The 20,798-nt window shown below is 36.5% G+C and overlaps 3 protein-coding genes and 1 long non-coding RNA gene across 7 annotated transcripts in view; 3 read left to right on the top strand and 1 right to left on the bottom strand.

The window, feature by feature from the left end:
• The first annotated feature begins 435 nt into the window (after positions 1-435).
• Positions 436-7,574, top strand: LOC127656426 (uncharacterized). Of its 3 annotated transcripts, none has more exons than XR_007972159.1 (6): positions 436-643; positions 866-997; positions 2,228-2,345; positions 2,479-3,724; positions 3,797-3,928; positions 4,034-7,574. It is a non-coding gene; the product is annotated as an uncharacterized LOC127656426 (long non-coding RNA). The 3 variants fall into 3 exon arrangements; XR_007972158.1 differs by having other exon boundaries at positions 2,228-2,375; XR_007972160.1 differs by lacking the exon at positions 866-997 and having other exon boundaries at positions 2,228-2,375.
• Positions 7,575-7,709: 135 nt separating this feature from the next.
• On the bottom strand, positions 7,710-10,044 carry LOC127656425 (uncharacterized). Of its 2 annotated transcripts, XM_052144751.1 has the most exons (3): positions 9,897-10,044; positions 9,680-9,748; positions 7,710-8,829 (listed from the first exon to the last, which is right to left on the bottom strand). In XM_052144751.1, exon 3 carries the CDS (start codon positions 8,819-8,821, stop codon positions 7,916-7,918), a length of 906 nt encoding a protein of 301 aa, XP_052000711.1. In that variant the 5' UTR covers positions 8,822-8,829; positions 9,680-9,748; positions 9,897-10,044; the 3' UTR covers positions 7,710-7,915. The 2 variants fall into 2 exon arrangements, with proteins under 2 accessions (XP_052000711.1, XP_052000710.1); XM_052144750.1 differs by having other exon boundaries at positions 9,680-10,038.
• Positions 10,045-12,784: 2,740 nt separating this feature from the next.
• On the top strand, positions 12,785-16,223 carry LOC127656222 (ubiquitin-like protein ATG12). Its single transcript, XM_052144427.1, has 4 exons — positions 12,785-12,922; positions 13,703-13,839; positions 14,155-14,217; positions 14,997-16,223. Exons 1-4 carry the CDS (start codon positions 12,820-12,822, stop codon positions 15,054-15,056), a joined length of 363 nt encoding a protein of 120 aa, XP_052000387.1. The 5' UTR covers positions 12,785-12,819; the 3' UTR covers positions 15,057-16,223.
• Positions 16,224-17,497: 1,274 nt separating this feature from the next.
• Positions 17,498-20,798, top strand: part of LOC127655584 (germ cell-specific gene 1-like protein) — a 43,060-nt gene continuing 39,759 nt past the window's right edge. Inside the window, exons 1-5 of the mRNA XM_052143478.1 lie at positions 17,498-17,582; positions 18,234-18,418; positions 18,636-18,693; positions 19,133-19,285; positions 19,461-19,572. Of these exons, the coding sequence (XP_051999438.1) occupies positions 17,498-17,582; positions 18,234-18,418; positions 18,636-18,693; positions 19,133-19,285; positions 19,461-19,537 (558 nt within the window). The 3' untranslated portion in view covers positions 19,538-19,572. The remainder of the gene's footprint in view (positions 17,583-18,233; positions 18,419-18,635; positions 18,694-19,132; positions 19,286-19,460; positions 19,573-20,798) is intronic.

The following is a 20,798-nucleotide window of genomic DNA, read 5'->3' as shown; positions in this document are numbered from 1 at the left end:
TTTGCTTTAAGGCTCAGGCATCTGCCTCTGGCTTTATAGAGCGAAGTCAGCATGCACGGCGTTTTACATGGTGTTCCCATAGCGTTTTACATGGTGTTCCCATAGCGTAAGCTACTTACGCAATAGGAGAGACCTCTCGATAGGGAACGACTCGGTTACTAACGTAACCTCGGTTCCCTGAGAGGAGGGAACGAGTTTTGCTTAAGCTGCCGTGCTTGTGCTTGGTCAGTTCGCTTCAGTCGATTGAACCTAAAGGAACTCGTATGACGGGGTGCCCATTATATAGCCTGGCTATGCTAATTTCGTCGGGCTCTGAGCGCGCGAACGCGAGGCGTGCGCCCATTGGTCGTGCGTTCAGAGTCGCCCCGTCATTGGTTCGAGCAGTTGCCGCAGCACAGCCAATGACCGAGCTGCCTCGCTCATTACTGTCTGCTGTGCAGCTGCAATGCGTTTTACATAAAGACTTCAATATTTCTCGAGAAACTGAGTTTTCCCATAGCGTAAGCTACTTACGCAATACTCGTTCCCTCCTCTCAGGGAACCGAGGTTACGTTAGTAACCGAGTCGTTTCAGAACCCCAGCGCCAGAACCTGAAGTGAGGGGTGGAGTTTTTGACAATGAGACAAGCATGGCGGAGAGCATGGTGAGTTGTGTAACGTTTTTGACATCATTTTGTGAAAAATTATCGCATATAGTAAGTTGTAAATGAGCCTTGCGGTGACGTTTTGAAGACATCTTGTGAAGGTGTTAAAGTGTTTGTTCCACGTTCCTCTGTTATATGCATTGTTTGTGAGTTAATGTTACCTTATAGTTGAGGTTTTTTTTTTACGTTGAGATTATTGTGTGGTGCTTTCATCTCTTATAGAGACATTTCGAATGAATGAAGACCACAAGGAAAAGGCCCGCAACAATCTCCTGGAACAGTCAGAAGCTTCCAGAGAGCCCTTTCTATTTCATTTTGTGTTCAGGGATGACATGGAGTTATTTTAGCAAGAATGTAAGGACAAAATGGGCCTGAGAGTGAATTCCTCATTTGATACATTTTAAGTTTAATTTATACAGGATTGTCATGATAAAATGGGCCTAGGGGTGAATTGGTCATTTGTTGTATATATTTTTATTGTTTCTTTTAAAATTATGCTGAATTTTCTCTCTTTTTAGTTTTTTGACATGTTTTATTTTACATAAAGAAAAATGCATGCTGCACATGTTCTTGTGAAATAAAGTATATTTTATATAAAATGCCCATAAGTTTCAAGCATTTTTTTCACCATCATGATCAGGAAGTAACTCTCATAATACAATGAAATGGATAACTATATACAATTATATTACACAAGATCAATGTTTTAAAATGCTTATTGTACTGTACCTTAAAGAATCATTATAACATACATATAAAGTATGATGTTTCGTTTGTAATAAAAGCAAAGTACTCTCCAAAACGTTAGGTGGCGCTACTCGGTTTTGAACGTAAGCTCCGCCCCTCACTTCAGGTTCTGGCGCTGGGGTTCTGAAACTGGGGTTCTGAAACTGGTGGTGCTGCGGGTCTGCAGCTGGATACTATTGCAAACATTGACATGTCGATTATCAATACATGTATTGTGTTTTGCCGACAGGGGGCCAATACATGTTGTCACTCCAAAAAAGTACCAAAAATATTTGGGTACTACCATGCTTTTTAGACATTGCAAAAGCATGGTTATTTTTATATGCACCGGGCATGGTTGTACCATGCTATTTTTAAAGTACATTCAGGGATCGTATAAATATATTATCCATATACTTAGTATATGTATATAATAATCATTCAGTACCTTGGTATTGCCACCTGAGAGCATCACTCTGCCATGGTACATCCACAGGCCTTTAGAGGTTTTGCAACACAAATAAATGTCTTTTCGGCTGATGCGATACTTAAATTTCTCTCCGTCCCAGTATGTGTTGCGTGTTTACTTTTATTTTTATTTTTTTTTATTTTTTTTGTATTATTAAAATCTGCAACCATTAATTATAATGAAGTATGTGACCAAGAATGTTTTCTGTTCAAAAAACATGGACGCATTGCTCTAATATTATTTCTTTACAACAAAATAATATAAACCTATTTGGAAGTCTTCCATGTAGAATCTGAGTGATTTACATTTAGTAGGTGCTTTTACTTTTATCCAAAGTGACATAAAAAAAAAATTTAAAAAAAATAATGAACAGTCTCTTTCCCTTGTAGGTGCCCCATGTCTGAGTTTTGATGTGGTGCATGATGGTGAAGGAGAAGGCTGGGAGCAGTTTCCTCTCTCTATGGTGCTTTGTGCTGGGACTCAGGCAGACATTGCAATTAGCAACAGGTAGACTGACAGGACTGCAGCCAGAGCTTGGTATTTTTATTACTCAATTTCAATAAATGAAAGAAACTGCATGCTTTGAGGTGTTTGGCTTCCCAAGAAGTCCCAACAGATGATTTTCTCAATCTGTATCCAGACTTATTGTCATGCGGATGCACAATCTGCATGGAACTGACAAGGAAAAAGATAAGGATGGAAGCAGTGATGGAGAAAGTGATGAAGAGGATGAGGACAAGAAACCACAGTTGGAGCTTGCCATGATGCCACATTATGATGTGAATCAACAGCCCGAGTCAGAGTAAGTGCAGTTTTTTTAATATATATTTATTTACCTTATTCAAATGTTTTTAGCTTTACTGTATGCAAATCAGAAATCATATTCAGTATAATATTTTGAATTTCTAACATTGTTTTGTGTTGTGCTGCTTTATTGAATTGTCATAAGACAAAACCCCATTTTGATGTTTATACGGTATCGGGTGACCCAGTGAGGGGCGCAGACATTGTCTGCTGTCTGGTCAGAGAAAGGGCAAGTGGAGATTTTTGACCTCCGAACTCAACAGAGGAAGTGCACAGTTCCTCATCAATGTCGGCCTTCATCAAGCTGCAGAAGGAAGCCACACCTCTTTTAATTTTTCTGGACACATTACAGAAGGTTTTGCCATTGATTGTTCACCCAAGGTACCAGGTTAGCCCGTAACCCTATATTTGACTTTACTAGGCTTTAAAAGTTTTGTGAAGAGACAGACAGGACTTGGACTTGGTCAAAGAGAAAAAAGTTATGGACTAATCAGGCTAAGGTCTAAGATCCTGTTCACAACTGGTATTAAGATGAGTTTCAGGTGATCGATCACATGTGGTCAGCATTAAATACAGGTCTAAAAGGGGTCTAAAATGTTTTGTGATTGGGTCACTAAAACCCACATACAAATGTGATCAAAAGCAGGTGTGACAGCATCATATTTGAGGTGTAAAAGCAAATCCGTCCTGAATGTGTACAGCATTCAGAACCGGACAGCAGCGAAGCACCACCCCTCACCTGTAAATCGGTCGCTGCACTAAAACAAAAATGTTAAACTTTGCTGGTTACGAGCAGCTATAAACGAAAATCACCGCCCCATCGTGGGGTATAATTCTGCAAGAAATGTTGCGTTTGTGCTTTGATTAAATTTCAGCTGCATCTGGAAGAAACATCATGCTTTTTTTTCACGCTTTCTTTGTCTTTTCTGACTTTGTTGTGCTTTATTATCATGCAGGAAGACATTGACATAGTGACTGATGTATGTCGTCGTGAAATCAGAGACCCTCCCCTCCAAATCCGAACACAAGTGTTCACAAGAGGCACATTTGAGTGACCAGGTGTAAACGGGTCTAAGATTTAGGTCAGTTAATTACATTTTTCTAGTCTTTATTGCATTGTTAATAAATAATCCTTTCATTTTGAATTTCCTTAGGATGTTTGGTAATTGCGACTGCAAGAATAACATTCACGTCTGGGAGCCACATGAGGGTGGGACGTCCTGGGAGATTGACCAATGGCCTTTCAGTCTGTTGAGGATCTACAGTGGTCACCTACTGAAGCCACAGTATGTCAATCAATAGAGAAAGATTTAAATATTAAAATACTTAATATGTACAAAAATAGAAATATTGGGTAAATGTGCTACATTAGTGCTTCACTTTTCATCCAGGTTTTTGCATCATGCTCGGTGGATCAGTCTGTTCGGATTTGGGACATAAGGGCACCAGCTAATTCTATGCTTTCAGACAATGAGGTTCATTCTTCAGACATCAATGTTGTCAGTTGGAACCGGACTGAACCTTTCATTTTGTCTGGGGTTGATGATGGTCTCCTGAAAGTTTGGGACTTAAGACAGTTCCAGATGAGGATGAGCATGAGGAAAGGCATATTAATATTAATATTATTGTTATTTTCCAACTAAAGCATACTCAAAGTAAAACAAAATTATTATTGCATTCAATCTTTGGTAAATAACCTCTCTTAAGCCAAGCAGTAGTACATGTATGTATTGCTAAAGGAAGTCAAATTCCCCATTAACCAATGGGAACTTTTGTGTTACTTTGTGTAATACTTGTGTTATAAAGTTTTCAGCAAAATGATAATTGTGGTCACATTTATTTTAATATCTCTTGGATAAATACGGTGTACTCTTTCAAATTTAACTCAGGAAAGCTCAAATATGATTTATTAAATACATTTTACACAAATTATTCAAATAGGGTATCTAATATGATTTAAAAATGAATTTCAGTCATGTGCAGCTTATACCTAAGCCCTTCAAATAGTTTCATTTTCCTCAAATGAAATTTGAGCCTTTTCTACAAGACGCAGCATGACACCGTGTTGTCTCTCTGGAACCTTTCTGTGTGTCTGTCACACCTATTATTGCCTCCTAATCTTTCTTCTTATGCTACATCTCTGTCTGCTCTGTCTTACTTTTTCCTCAGTCTAGTTGTCCAGTGGCCAGTTTTAAACAGCACAGTGCACCTGTGACCTCAGTGGAGTGGAGCCCTGTTGACTCCTGTGTGTTTGCTGCATCCGGATCAGATGATGTCATCAGCCAGTGGGACCTATCAGTGGAATCATGTGACATGGGCGGACAGGCAGAGGGCTTGAAACAATTGCTACCACAGCTACTGTTCCTTCACCAGGGGCAGAAGGAAGTAAAGGAGGTCCACTGGTATCCACATATTCTTGGAGTTCTTATTTCCATGGCTTTGTCGGGATTCAATGTATTTGGAACTATTGCTGTATAACTCTTTGTGTGTGTGTGAGACGGGGAGAGATTGGATGTTTGTTTGTTTCTGGCAGGATGAGCGTGCATGCATATGATTTTAAAAGAACATAGATGGATGTGTGAATGTCTAGGACTCGTGTAAATACTAATTTCCAAACGTATACCCGTTATAGAAAAGTGAAACTTTATGGCATACTTAATACATGTGTGTTGTTTGTGTAGTAGTTTTTATGTAGGGTTTAAAAAGAGACACTTAAAAAGAACCACTAAGGAATTATAATAAATTTTAGACTGTTTCAAATGTCAGGCAAATTTGAAACAGTTTTTTGTTTCCATCTAAAGCTTCTCATGGCAGACTGCAAGTCTGTTTGCAAATCATAAGTCTCAATGAAAGACTTTGAATAGAAAGAGGGAAAGTTTGTAACAGCATAAGGATGCCTTCAAATGTATGTGTGAAGTAGGGATCTTTGAGGAAGTAGGTCTTTTTAAGTTGTTTTGCAGCTGATGCAGTTGGTAAAATAAATATGGTTTTGGGTTCTAAGTGGCAGTTGCTCTAACACATCTACATCTGTCCAGATTTAATTGGTTCAACAATTCAATGCTGTTTCTTTAGATGTTTGATTGAAGTTACAAACAATCCATAACAGTAATTAATAATTTTAAAGGGACTTAATGATAACAAAGGGGATTTACTCTGATTCTGAATGGTCCAATCAAACAGTCCTGTAAACATCTTCACAAAATGTACCTGTGCTGACATGCAATCAAAACAAAACTGGAGGGATTTAAAGAGGATGGTAGTAAAATATTCATGTATTTACCTGAAGATCTTAACATCAAGATAATATCAATAACAATAGCATGCTTACAAAAGTGCAAAAATACCACAAGTAAAAAAAAAAAAAAATACATATTTTGGTCTTATCTACAAAATTTTTAATATGTACAGTGAGGATTTTGAGTCAATTTAAATGAATTTTTGATTGTCTGTGATTATCCTTTTCTATTTAAGTCAAATAAATGTGAAAGTAAGAAAGGGTGAGATCAACTGTGTTTGCAAATAAACCCAACCGTGTAACGCTTTTCATGCTTCCCTTTTTTAATCTGGTCAAGAGCGAGATCTCGGGTAAGTATTGATGCTGACTACCATCCCTGGGAGCGGTTGCACCAGCTATACGTAAAGTATAACTTAGCCTAGTTGTGGCGTAAATGGGCACTAAGTCACAATTTACGCTACTACTAAAGGAGCGTTGCACCATCAAACTTAGGCAGAACGTAAAACTACTTATAAACTAAATATTTACGGAAACCTCCAACCAGGAGAAACGGATGGAATTAAAAAGCAGATTCATTTAATGGCATCAATGAGCTCGTGTTTTGCATGACAGGTTTCAGTACTTTCGACATATATGATGATGTTGGCACTCGTTAACATTTACAGGAGAAATCATGTAAAAAACGTTCTTCTTCAGCATGAAACTGATCTTAAAGTGCACTTTCCTGTGTACGGTGTCAAGTTTCAACATACAAAATATATAAGATATTAAAAGAATAAATGTTTATTTTTTCAGCCTGTTATATTCGTATTTATTTATTGCCCCTTTTTTAAAAAAATTATGTTATTTACATCGGCTAAAGATGCCATTAATGAAATCTTGTTTTATTACGTATCGTATTTTCATGGGGATTTAATTTATTACAGCTGACAGTTACAAGGTTTCAACATCAACCGTAACAAGATCAACCTGAAATTCACGGCTGTTCAACACTTCGTACAAATTTCAAGGCGGTAACACGCTCAACAAACCATAAAATAAAATGCGTGAATTGATGTCTTAGACGCGGAGGGGAGATTAGTCCTCCACCACCCGGATTGAGGTGAGTCACTACGCCACCATGAGGACTAAAGAGAGCATGGAGATTGGGCACTCAAAATTGGGGAGAAAATCGTAAAAAAAGAAGAGAGAGCGAGCGAGACCCCGTAAATAACCAGAATATGCCAGATGGTTGTCATTCACAGTTTAAAAAAACTACACATTTTGTACTTGTTTAGCTTTAGGACCATTTTTGTAGCGTATAACTGGTGTGATTCATTTATATTATTTTTTTTTTTAATTGATTGTGCTCATTTTAGGGTATGTGTGTGTAAAGTAGTGATGAAAAACTCCCAAGATGAAATTCCAGCATTTGTGAATGCATTTTCACACAACAAACAAAAAGCTTCATCACTGGCTTTTCAGTGAAACTAAGCAAAAAACAAAAATATATGTGCTGTAATGGAAAAAATCGTTTTGTGTAAGGCACTGCATATATAACCATAATTTATATATATGTATGACTCTGTACTTGTTTTTTAGAAATATGTTTCTTAGCATAACCTACATTCCATGTTATATTAACTCCAGCATTCCCTCTCCATATGAGATTTAATCAGTTTCCAGTTAATCGAAAAAGGTAAAGTGCCCTATAATAGACCTGTGAAGTGGAAATATTGATCAATAAATCTGTTTGATATGGCTGAGAGTTTAAAGGTCTGAAAAGACTTGTTCTTGGGTTCTTTTTGTTAAGACATCTGTCCATGGATACTTTCAAAATGTTACAATTCAAAGACAAAACTGTAAGTGTATCCAATTATGAGCAAATACCATTGTAAACTTCATTGTAAAAATTCCAACTAGTCCAGTTATTGCCTCATGTAGAAAATGCTCCCAATTTTTTGAATTTTTTAAGAATCATGATAATAAGAGATCTGTTACATGCCATGACCCATCAACGATGCCAATAACACAACTTGTTTTTGGTCCTTAAATGTCCTTATAAGCCAATCTCATCATCAAACTCATCCTCAAAAGTGTATCCTTGTTGTCCATTTGCCCCCTCCTCTTCTGAATCTGTTTCTGAAACATGCTGGCCTTTTCTCCTCCTGTCCAATGGCGAGACTCCCTCATATTCTGAGCTCACTGAAGAAGAGGGGCTTGGAGTGTTGTCCAGCCTCCGATTACTCAGCTCAGGTTGTCCTGGGTCTTTGTCACAAGGAGTTCTCCCACTGATCTCCTGCATCCCGTTTCTTGGTCTCAAGCACATGTCTTCCTCACCTTCCACATCTAGCCCCTCAATTACATCTTGTCGACCAATGATCTCATCCCGTTTGTCGCTGAATCGCACTTTGGGCCTGAGCCCTTTTGATTTCACACCATTCACCTCATTTAGTTGCTCATCTATTTGGCACACCTCTTTGGTCATACTTTCCATTCTCTTCCATTTATTCAAGTTATTTTCAGCACTCTTTTGTGACATCATGACATCCATTGTGTTCTTGCCAGAAATAAACACCTCCTCACTGTCTCTGTCCCCTGTCCAATCAGAGCCCAGTGTCAGTCCATCCATCACTCCCAGTACATCTCCTAAAATGGATGGCCCTAAATCCAAGTCGAGGTCAAAGGAGGACACTGAATCTGAATGTTGAAGCTGACTTGGTCGGGTCTCTTCCGTCCGTTCATTTTCACCATGGTTCATCTGAAACTCTGTGGTCTCTACAGTGGCTGCTGGTGAAACAGAGTTGGGATTAGGACTAGAGGGGCCATGGCTGGACAGAAAGGAGGTGTCACCAAAAGCGTCCCCACCACGACCAATGTGCATGGTGTGACGGAAATCACCCAGTGGAGCGGAGATCATTGTGGGGTCCAGACGGGGGGTTCGAGATGATTTGTGGAGAGGCATGCTAGCAACTGAGAAAAGAAATGACAAAATCAGATGCAGCAGAAGAAAGGTTTGCAATCAAAGTTTAATAAAATGGCTATAAAGAATGTATTGTGACAACTAAAGTATTCAAATAGTGGACTAAATACAGTGGGACTCAATTGCTCAGCTGTATGGTGGAGGTGGGATGGGACCAATGATGACTCACACTCATAGATCTGCAATTTTACTTATATCTATATATTTTTTAAATAGATAATCAGGTATCAAAACCACATCACGTTGCACATATGGCGCGCCAAAAAGAGCTATGATTGCGTAAGAGCTGTGAGAAAGAGGAGTTGACAGACACCTCCGACGCCAAAGCCAAGCTCAGACTTGTAGCGCGTGCTTAAAAAAGCTTTTTATGTGTGTTTTTTTTTTTTTTTTTTTACCGAGGGTCTCAGATAAACTTTATCAAATTGTTTCGCTAATGAGTGAATAATAAATGATTAGCTTTACTACAAACAACTGCTGCTTTGGCTTTCTTCTCCAACAGGAAATTATTTTGAAGAGCATGTCAATAGTTTGGTATAAGCTACTTTAATATTAACTTTCTATGATTCATTTATGAATAATTAACGCGTTTCACTCATACCAGGTTTTTAAAATCGATATTTTATAGTAATATCGCCCTTTTTGTGACCTGACCTAGCCATAAACAACTGCAACAGCTGGAAGGAATAATTTCTGCCCCTTTACCAGATCTGGTCACTGATGTTTTAACATTCAACATTCCAGGGTTGTTTCTACTTATGTATAATATAAAGCATAATTTCAAACTGTTAGACGCATTAGGTGAAAACGAAAGTGCCAGTTTAATTGGAGTCAAAATCTTACCTGTGGTGTTTTGAACTTAAGCTGAAGTCCTGCCTTTTGCCCAGGAATACTACCTCCTGTCCAATGAATCTGTGACAGTGCAACAACAATGAGTCTCAAACAGCAAAGTTCAGCACAACGAAAAGATAGTTAACGTGGGACAGCAGTAAGTTGGGCGTCCCACTGAAATTTCCTGGAGTTCTCAAATCGGCTTCCTTCAAAACGAGGGAGAATTTACCTAGATTAGCGTGTGTTTGTCAATGTTGTTATACTTCTTTGCTCCTCTTTTAGACAAATATGTCTTTAAATATCTCTTCTACCCGTCTTTTACTGTTTTTTTTTTTCGCGTCGCTTTTCTGTCCGATATTTTTTTTCCTCTCTTTTTGGGATGGGCAAGGAAGTGACGTGACATTTATATGGGAGCGTTTTGTTTACAGCTGTTATAGTGAGTTGTTAGAGGACTGACGAGGTGCTATCTTTTAATGTTTTCTTCTCAGAAGAGATTCATACATTCGTTTAAACTATATGATGTGTTTCAGTGCACTTTTCTTCTTGAGTTGTTGACAACCTTCAGCCCAACGAAGTGTGAAGTCGCAGGCACAGTTTGAAAGAGGGGGCAAAAGTAATAAATAGTGGATGAGATGAAAAAACCCGGGGATATATATATATATATATATATATATATATATATATATATATATATATGTATATATTTGTATAATTGTGACGGTTACGCTCTTGTTTAGTAGGCCTACTCTGTGTACTGTTTACAACATTATGCATTGTGTTTTATTGCCATGGATGCAATACGATAATTATTGAAAACACTTTTGGAACCAGTCTTGCAACATTTCACGCAGAGCTTGTTGAAGCGGAACTTGTCTGCATTGTTCTGTTCAAATCTCCACAATTATCACTTTCACCATCAAAATTGTAATATAATTGCAAATGTCATGATTCAAAGCTTCATGATGGAAAGTTTGACCTCTTTAAGTAAAAAGTCCAGCATTGGTTTTAAGATATGGGGGCCTGAAAGGTTAGAACTGACATTAATGATCTTTAATTTTTTCTGCTCTGGTTTCTTACATATCCTGGCTGGGAAAAGGATGCTGCAGCTGAATCTCATCACATCACTTCCTCTTTCTAGCACAGCTACTCTATGTTCCATTGAAAACCTGTGTGGTAACCAAACACAATGATGAAAGACTGGAAGTGTTCCCAGTGCATGAGATCATACATAGTACACAGATAACTAATATTGGCATTGTATTCATGCTGTATAGCCACAGGGGAACTGGCTTCACCAACAGATCCTGGTTTCTCCAACGTTTTTTTTTTTTCTTCCTTATCATTATTTTTCTTTCTCTCCATTAACTAACATCTTATGGAGTTTGGGGTTCCTTGCCACATATATCTTTGGCTTGCTCACTGGGGTCCTATACACAAATAATATTGTTATATATAACAACACATTTTTAAAAGCATTTTTAATTTTTAATGCATGATTTCACGTTTTCATGTGAAATGCTCAATGAGGTCTTTTGATACATTAAAGACATTACTGCATAATTTTCGGTCACAGCATAATTTTCTACAAGGCCGCTTTGAAAAATGTGTGTCTTGAAAAGCTCTATACAAAACAAAAAAGAATTGACTGGACTATATAATGCCCAACGTTTTAAGGAGTGGTTTAAACAGGATTATAATGTTTAAACATTTTCATCAATTAAACACAAAAAAATTCTCTATTTTGTCTCTACTTTTGCTCAAGTAGTCTTAACAGTATATATATTTTGCTCTCCTCTCAGTTCCCTACATTTCAATGGGAATGCCTAGCTGACTCTGTCGTTGGTGCTGTTGATTTAGTTCATTTACTGTTGTCCTTGGTTTTAAAAATGTTAAGAAAAAAACTGTATTAAGTAAACAAAGTAAACAGTGCACTTGTTTAATTTGAGGTGAATTAAATGCAACAGAGGGCGGCACGGTGGTGCAGCGGTTAGCACTGTCGCCTCACAGCAAGAAGGTCGTGGGTTCAAACCCTGGTTGCCCTGGCCTTTCTGTGTGGAGTTTGCATGTTCTCCCCGTGTCTGCGTGGGTTCTCTCTGGGCTTCCTCCCACCATCCAAAAACATGCAGGCTAGGTTAATTGGTGTCTCCAAAAAAATTGCCCTAGGTGTGGATGTGGATGTGGAGGTGTGTGTGAGTGTATGTCTGTCTATGTGTGGCCCTGCGATGGACTGGCGACCTGTCCAGGGTGTCCCCCGCCTTTCGCCCAATGTTAGCTGGGATAGGCTCCAGCCCCCCGTGACCCTGTACACAGGATAAGCGGTTGATGATGGATGGATAAATGCAACAGTATCTGCTTCAGCATTTTGCATATAATTCCAACACACATAAAAATATTAAAATACAAATAAAGCTACTCATTGATAGGCCTAAACACTAAAAACTTTCAAGAACAATGGCAACAGTACCTTATGATGAGTCTTCTTGTGTATGTACTGAATCCATATATTCTGAGGTAAAACCTACTCAAGGGCTGTAGAAAATAGGGACCAAAACAGAGATGGAACAGAGTGGAAATCCATTCAGAGTTTGGTTTATGTGCAGAGTGCAAATATACTTTGCACACAAAATACAGTTTCAAATTTGTTGTGGGCCCCCCTGGACCTTTGAGCCCCTCAAATCATTACCACCTTTCACTCAGCTACGGTCCTGGTAGAGTTAATTTACTCCTTGTAAGTTTTCTACGCTTTGGACTACACACAGTTTCACATAAACATTTGTTCTGGACTACAGTTTTCTGACAGGATTTTGCAGTTAATTACTGCAATTTATCACAAAATTGTATTTTTTCTGTCTTGTGTAAAATGCAGAATACACAGAATATATCAGCATTGATGCAGAAAATCATACATCTTTCTTATGTAAAGGTCAAATACCTAGTGGTGTCGCTTATGAGCTTTCTTAAAAACAATTGGTTCTAAATAATATACAAATTCAATAAATACATAAAAACGGAATTATTAATATAAAGTAAATAACGAATTTTATTTATTATAATTATCATAGAAAAAGATTGCAAATAGAAACTTTTAATTTGAAAAATCATTAGTACGCCTGTGGTATCTAGTGTAGTGTTGCTGCTGTGTATATTGGAGGATGTCTGACAACGCAGAATCTCCCACAGAAAATCAAAAAGATGAGCCTTCAGTACAACACACTGTCTCTGAACATACTGGATCGTCGGATGAGAAGAAAAAGAGTATGCTTCTGAATTGTATACACGAGAAGAGAAACAGTTATTCATCTCTAAACGCTACTGTTGTGTTGCTTGCGTGTAGGGGCAGATCATTAGCTAACTACTTCCGCAATTTCTGAAAGATTGACAGCGCTGCCAGCCAATGACGTTGCAGTTTGTATGTACAGGCAGGCAGGCGCTTCTTACTCATGGCAGTGTTTGTAAAAGTTGTGCAAACTATACGCATAGATACGTGAAACAAAGTTGTTTCTAAACCCTATGTTAATGTATTTCATGGCGTAAAGCATCATTTTGTATATTTAATCTGTCGTGAAAACTAGCTAGTGATTGTGGAAGCTATCACTGCAGAAAATATAATTAAATGTGACATGATCATAAAACAAAATAATAATAAATAAACAAATTAGAGAAAAGGAAAGTGGCAGGATTTGACATTTGGAGGTAAAAATTTGTATATGAACATAAATATGTCATGCATAATTCAAAAGTATTTCCATATTCCAAATATATTCTTCCTTTTGTCAGTAGGTGTGAGCAATGAATTTGTTTAACAAAATAAATACATAGCTACATGGCACCTAATAGGGTTTGTTAAGACTAACTATTTAGACTTACTAAGTTTACAACTTAGTAAGTTTATTAAGACTATAAAATGTTCACTATGTTTAAGTCTTACTAATGGAATTACTAGTCTGAAACAGTTTGAAAATGTGGTCCAGGTACATTTTCTGAATATGATGACATGTTGATGTTTCTGAATTATCCTCATTTTATGTTGAACAGTTGATGTGCTGTTGAAAGCGGTTGGTGACGCACCCATCATGAAGACAAAAAAATGGGCTGTGGAGAGGGGCAGGACAGTACAGTCACTCACGCAGTTCATCTCACGCTTCCTCAAAATGGAGCCTAGCGAACAATTGGTATGGAATTTTCACTCCCACTAGGACAACCTCAGTAGTTCAAGGGAAAATGCAAATGAAATGCCATACCATTCCTTGGGATTACTTAACAGTAGAATATAAAGGCATTTGGTCAAGTTAAACACACATTGTCCATTTTCAGATGCATTAGAATATTTTTAATATACTATAATATTAGTCCAAGAAAAGTATTATCAGTTTTGTAATCAAACAAAAAAGGGACATGGCATTAAATACAGTATATGTTTTATTATTGCATTACAATACTGGATGGATAATCCTCTTACCCTCTTTACTTTTCTCTTCTTCTGTCAGTTCATTTACGTCAATCAGTCATTTTCTCCATCACCAGACCAAGAAGTGGGTGTACTTTTTGAGGTATATGTTGTTGTTTTTCCCCAACTGCTGCTCTCTGCACCCATCTGGCTTTTTAAGGAAACTGAAAGGGATGTTTCTAAAAGTAGGCTGAATAATTTCAGATTGTTATTTTAACAGTAGTGCAACCACTACTAACATTCATTATTAAGTGTTTGAAGATCTTCCTGCTCACTTATTTCTGACGGTCCAGGATAGGGCTGTACAATATGGACAAAAAAATTATATCACGATTTTTAGGATAGACATTGGAGATTTTAATTGCAATTTTGGCAAATGTTTGTCCTTATACATTTTACATTCAAAAGTTTCAGTGTTCAAAAACGCATTTCATTAGGGAAAAAGTTATTTGCATAAGTGTAAGATGATAGTGTCAGTTATTTCTTTATGCCTTATTGTTTGTCCTTTTTCTTTATACACCTTCCCGGTCTTTTTTTCTGTTCTCTCACTGGTACCTTTTTTTGTCTGAATAGCAAGATCCCATAAGTGTGCTAAAGATGCTCACCAATCAGAATAGCAAATTAAACATCAAACAATTCTGAGTAAAAAAAAATGTAATTGCAGCATGCTGTGTTTTAGAAATTGCACATGATCACAATCTTAGTGTGGTTACGATAAGTTGGAAAGCTCAAAGCTTGCAGAAAAATGTAACAATCCTCTATTAATCTATTCAAATTAAAAAGGTAAAATTAAGTTCATGTCTGTTTGGTGAGCATTTCTATGAAGGCTGAGAGTGTTTCTGATTTCCTAGTAAGACTTTTGTTTTTCTCCATGTTTTACAGTGTTTTGGAAGTGATGGGAAACTAGTTCTCCATTACTGCAAGTCCCAGGCCTGGGGATGACCGTGCAGCCTCTGCATGTCGCTCGCTCACTCTCTCATTTATACACCTGCACACATACAGAATTACTTGCCTTTTCAAATCATCATAGTTTTTTAACTTGTTGATTATATTCATTTCACTTTTTTTCTTTTTTTTGTTGTTGTTGTAAATAATAAAATGTAAATACTATTGTAAAACGTTGTGTCATCTAATTGGAAACAAGTGAATTGTGAAGAGGAGTTGTGTTGTGGGAGGTTATGGGTGGAAATAATATGATCTCTAAATACCTTTAGCAACAAATTAAGATGTTTGTAATACTTAAGCTCATGTAGAAATGGTTTACAGGGAAAATGACAATATATGATACTCAGTATTACACAGTGATTACTTTTTACAGTGGGGGGCGGGTAGAGTGCCAGGACCAAACAAGGCACATGTAAGAGTTGTAGATAGGGTGTGAATAGCAGGTTAGAAAGGTTGGGATGGAAGCATTTAAAAGAAGAAAGGATACAAAGATGGAGACAGGACTGACAGATGGACTGAAGAGGGATTATGGATGTTGGGGTTTGACTGTGACTCCAATTTTCAAGGAAAGGCAGGAAAAATAGATTGGTGAAGGACTGTACCAAAAAAAAAGGGGGGGGCGGGAGGGGGGCAAAATGATAAGAAGAGAAACTGCAGGCTCAACCAAAGGACCTTGTCTTTTGACAACTGCACTGCAATAAAAAGGAATAAATTAATTGATTGAATTAGGAAGAAATTGATGTGAGCATGATGTAAGGAGTTTAAAGTGCTCAGGTAAATTTCACATTTTAAATGCAGGATAATTTTTTAATTTATCAACAGGTATATTTTATGTTTATGTAAGATATATATTTAATTAGCTGCTGAGCTTTTGTAAAAGCTCAATGTTGGAGATTGAATTCATGTAAAGAATAAACACATTACCCTCACATCATGATGCATTTTGTTGGGAATCACATCTCGTACCACTTTTCTCTCAACTAAATGGTTTGAGTAAAATCTCTGATTAGCAGATGTACTGTGTCTTCTATGTGTCTTTGATATTTCTTAAGAGAAATATATATTTCTGTACTCAAATAGCAAGCTAAGAAGTATCAACCTGATGAAATTGAGTGTACAATGTGTTTACTTTCCTGTGTGTTCATTGATAGAAACTGAGAATTAAACATTAATGAAGATGAAAAGAAATGTTATCTGATTTTATGTTGAGGATAGACATAGTTTTTAATTTTTTGACATGCAACTTTTTCCAAAGCAGAAATATTGAAAAAACATGCACCTACAAAGACCAGCATTAAAATAGATTATTAGAGGATTACAAGTAATTTAATGCAAGAGCTCAACTAATAATTTCATCACGTAACTTCAAATCCTTTGAATTCCCTCTCCTTTTTTCATTTCTAATCCCAAAGAATGGTGTACTGTGTGGGTGATGTTTTAGGAAAAGTGAGATGGGATAGTGCAATATGATTTATTTAACAGTATATAAACATGATTTTTAAAAGTTTAAGTCTTGATAATTTCATTGATATGGAAGAATCTTATAATGATAATTATGAAGGTTAATTAGTCTTTGATGTAAAATGGGGAAGTACTGTTTCATCATCTCTGATTTTTAAAGTGAACAAATCAGTTATTTAGTACATAAGGATTTTAAATAATGTCTTAAAATGCTAAATATAGCCATTTAATGTGAAAGTAATTAATGATTTATGTCACAACATTTGATGAAAAGTAGAGGAAAACATAAAAAAGGTAAATTACTTAAATTATAAAAATAGAAAGTATATACAAGTTATCCACAGGCCTGAATAGTATATTACATAAAACAAAAATAAAAATCAGCTGACAAACTGAAAAATATAAAAGAATACAATGATATAATAATATTATAATCTGTCCTTTAGAACTCTTCCAAGGACTTTCCCATTTTCTTGCTTTATTTTCTCAAATTGCTTTTATAGACTGACGAGGATTTAAATGTGTATGATTGTAATATGTAATTAAATGTCTGACATATGTCCTTCTTTTGTCCCTTACCAAAGTTCTTCCCTCATTTGACCCTCTCCTTTTGTAAATCCACATCTTTATTTACCCTGCCATCTGTCACAGGGATCTCTATTACCCATTTCTGCTTCATGTAATTTTGTCATTCTCATCCCATCAGGTTTTTGTGGTAGTCATTGATATCCTTATTTGCCCTTCCAATACATGTTTTGCTCTCATCTGTATGCTGACATTCATCCCTTGAATTATTTACTCACACCTTCTTCTTCCTCAACATCTTCTGGTTATCGCTTTTTCTCTTCTGCTTTCCCTCTGGTCACCAGGTTGGACCACATGTCCAGACGTTCTCGCTCCCTGCTCTCTCTCTTCTTCACCTCCCTTCCCTTTCTTTATCTGTGCTGGCATTCTGCACATCATACTGGTGCGAAGGAATGCACAAGTTGGTTAAACCACTCTGCCTTTCACCTGTCAAGATGAAGATCTGTGGCCAGAACAACAGCGAGCCTTACACTACAGGTATGATATGTCCTGGTTTGATATTAACTGTATAATTGCTGTGGGAAAACGGAGGATCTGAGTAGACAGAAAGAACAGCTTAGAGATGGTCTCTGAGCAAAGCTTTTATTAGAGGATTTCGAAACCAGTTCTGAATTGCAAGTTTTGAGGTCTGAACCTGAAATGCTTCGTTTGTGTGACATGCTGATGTAAAACTGAAATGCTAATATGGATGTAACAATGGCAAGGAAATTATAAAACATGGTTTATAAATATTATTATGCACTGAATACTAGACATTTTACACTCCGCATTTATATACATTTTCTAGTTTCAGATATGTTTATTGTTAAGTCTGTATAAAAAGTAATTGGCTACATTTAACAAAAGTCTTTTTTTCTCCAGGAAAGTTTATTTAAAAAAATCATGCAATATTTTTGCATATTGTGGTCTCTATGATCTACATTTGGCTCATTAGATGCCCTGATTTCCTCCCATGTATACTTCTTTGTGTGTAGTACTTGCATTCGGCTTTAGCATGGTGCTCTAAATTTCTGTTCATTCCATGAACATACTTTCTTTTCAACTTTCACAAACATGTGCATGCAGACACAACATATGTTTACAGCTAAACCTCAGTCACTGCACTCCTGTCTGCTCATTTCTCCTCAGAGAGCCCCACCCCAGATCCCTGGGGCCATCCAATAGAACGATATCACCAAAGTGAAAGGAGGAGCTTGCTAAGATTCCTCAGAGGCAACTGGCCAATGCAGTCATATGGGAGACAGGAGAGTACAAATATACCTTTCGATATTTCCACACAGGATTTTGGGAATCTTGTGAAAGACATATTGGTGGTGAGAGGAATAAAGTGTTATCAAAAGTGATATGTCTGAATTTTAGATTTTCTGTTGTTCTACCTAATCATAAATGAGACTTGATCATAGTGTTCCTGATAAAATGGTCAGTTTGTGTATATGTGTTAGGTAAATGCAAATAATTGCAATGTTGTATGGAGTAAGCCTAGTGTAGATATATTGAATTCATTGGATTCCACTGGTATTGTTTTTCCAGCTACTTTACAGGAGAAGATGTCGCAGGTTTATGGATCTTACCCCTGGAGAGACTCATGGTGAGACTGATGTGTGTGTGTGTGTGTGTGTGTGTGTGTGTATGTGTGTTTACTTTTCAATAAGGTTCTATGCACAAACCATAATGCATTATGTATTATGAACTTACAATTTTTTTATTTTTTTCTTAAAGTAATAATCTTGGTTGATGTCAATTTCAAAATATTAATAATTTTTTTAATTAAAAGTTGTTTACCTTAACATGACTTAATGCATTATGAACTAACACAAACTAACAATGAGCAGTAGTAGAACTATTTATTAACATTTAAAAACAAAATTGTTCATAGTTAGTTCACGATACCTAATGCCTTTACTAATGTTAACATTTAGAACAGTGTTGCCAAATCATTTCTACCAGATAATAATTTAAATATGGTGTTTCTGTGCCTATACAAGCCATTTTTGTGTACAGTGTGCTCCTCTCTCTTCTTGCTGCAGGCGTTCTATGGCTGTCAATGATTGCTGAGTTCATGTACATCAGTTTGTCAGGGATGGGTTTTCTACTACTGTGGGTGGAGGTGATGTGTTTTCGTAAAGAAATGCATACGCTCAAAATCAACGCCTTCACAGCCATATGCACTGTGCTCTCAGGTAAGAGAACTGTCATTAGTCTCTTTTTCTTGAGCAGATTGACATTCAGGTATTTTTGTTCAATATTAAAAGATGTTTTTGATTTTAAATTTAAAACTTTTCTTTCAAAGCATTGTTTTGGATAAAGTACCTTCAGCACAACTGTTTCTTCCTCATAACCCCTTGTTTCTTTTAGGGCTATTGGGAATGGTGGCTCATATGATGTACACCACTGTATTTCAGCTGACTGTAATTGTGGGGCCCAAAGACTAGAGACCTCAGACGTGGGACTATGGCTGTTCATTTGCGTGAGTACACTCGGTTTTTTACTAAATATACTTCAACCCTGTATGTTAACTTTTATGGCAATGGAAGATTAGAACAGATTTTAATTTATTTCACCCCAAAATGAAAAGTCTTTCATAATTTACTTTTGTTCCAAACCAGTATGCTCCAAACCAGGTCCGGTAGAATGTCCACAATGCTCTTTTCCATGCAATGAAAGGGAATGGAAACAGACACTGTTGAACTCTAAAAATGTGCTCCAAAAACAAAGCAAAAAATTAACAAAAGTAGTCCATATAACTAATGTGCTTTAATAGTCCAAGTCTGTAACCATATGATAACTCTGTGTGAAGAAAAGACAAAACAATTTAAGTTGTTATTTACTGAAAATCTTCACCTCTGCCAAAGTTCTCAAATATCATTCTTGTTCACATATATAAAAATATGGCACACAAAGACACAGATTGAGCTATTAGCTTGAAAGTAATATTTTAGCACCTTCTTTACTGTTAGTAACTGGCTGGTTGTAAAGAAAAAGGGATGTAAGAGACACTAAAAAATTATGTAGCCTGCAGTGTTGGGGAGTAAAGTAATACTTGTAACGGGATTATGTATTTAAAATACAAAATATAAGTAACTATTCCACTACAGTTACAATTTAAATAATTGTAATTAGAATACAGTTACATTCAAAAAGTATTTTGATTACTGAAGATATTACTTTGCATTTTATTGTCATTTATTTTCATTTAATATTTAGTCCTTTCAGATGGAAAACATTTATACATATAAATGATGCAAAAAAGTGGATTTGAACAGCAGTGCAACACTTTCTTATGATGTGTTACATTCATACGAGCAGACAGAGATGTACATTTGAAGAACGTTTGGAGCAGATGAAATAGAAATAAACCTTATGTAAAGCTAAAATGCTTTTTCTAGCCATTTTACATGCACATGTTACCAGACACGATCATATTTTTTTAATCAAGAAAATTCATGTTAGATCATAATTTCTTTTTTTTCGAGTAAGACGTTTGATATAGGGCAAAACTCATATTCTTGATAATAATTTTTTTATTGTTTTCCCGTAAAAATATCTAAAATTCCTTAAAATAAGATCAATTATATGTATCTGTAATGCTTCCCACAAGAAGGAGGACAGGGAACAGGTGTTCAGCACCAGGTAAGCTTTTAATTCTCTTTTTACAAATCACAATATTGATCAAGCGCACTGAGTTGGCTTGTC

The sequence above is a fragment of the Xyrauchen texanus genome, chromosome 15 (genome assembly GCF_025860055.1).
Source record: "Xyrauchen texanus isolate HMW12.3.18 chromosome 15, RBS_HiC_50CHRs, whole genome shotgun sequence".
NCBI lineage: Eukaryota > Metazoa > Chordata > Actinopteri > Cypriniformes > Catostomidae > Xyrauchen > Xyrauchen texanus.
This window is presented reverse-complemented; position numbering and strand designations above follow the sequence as displayed.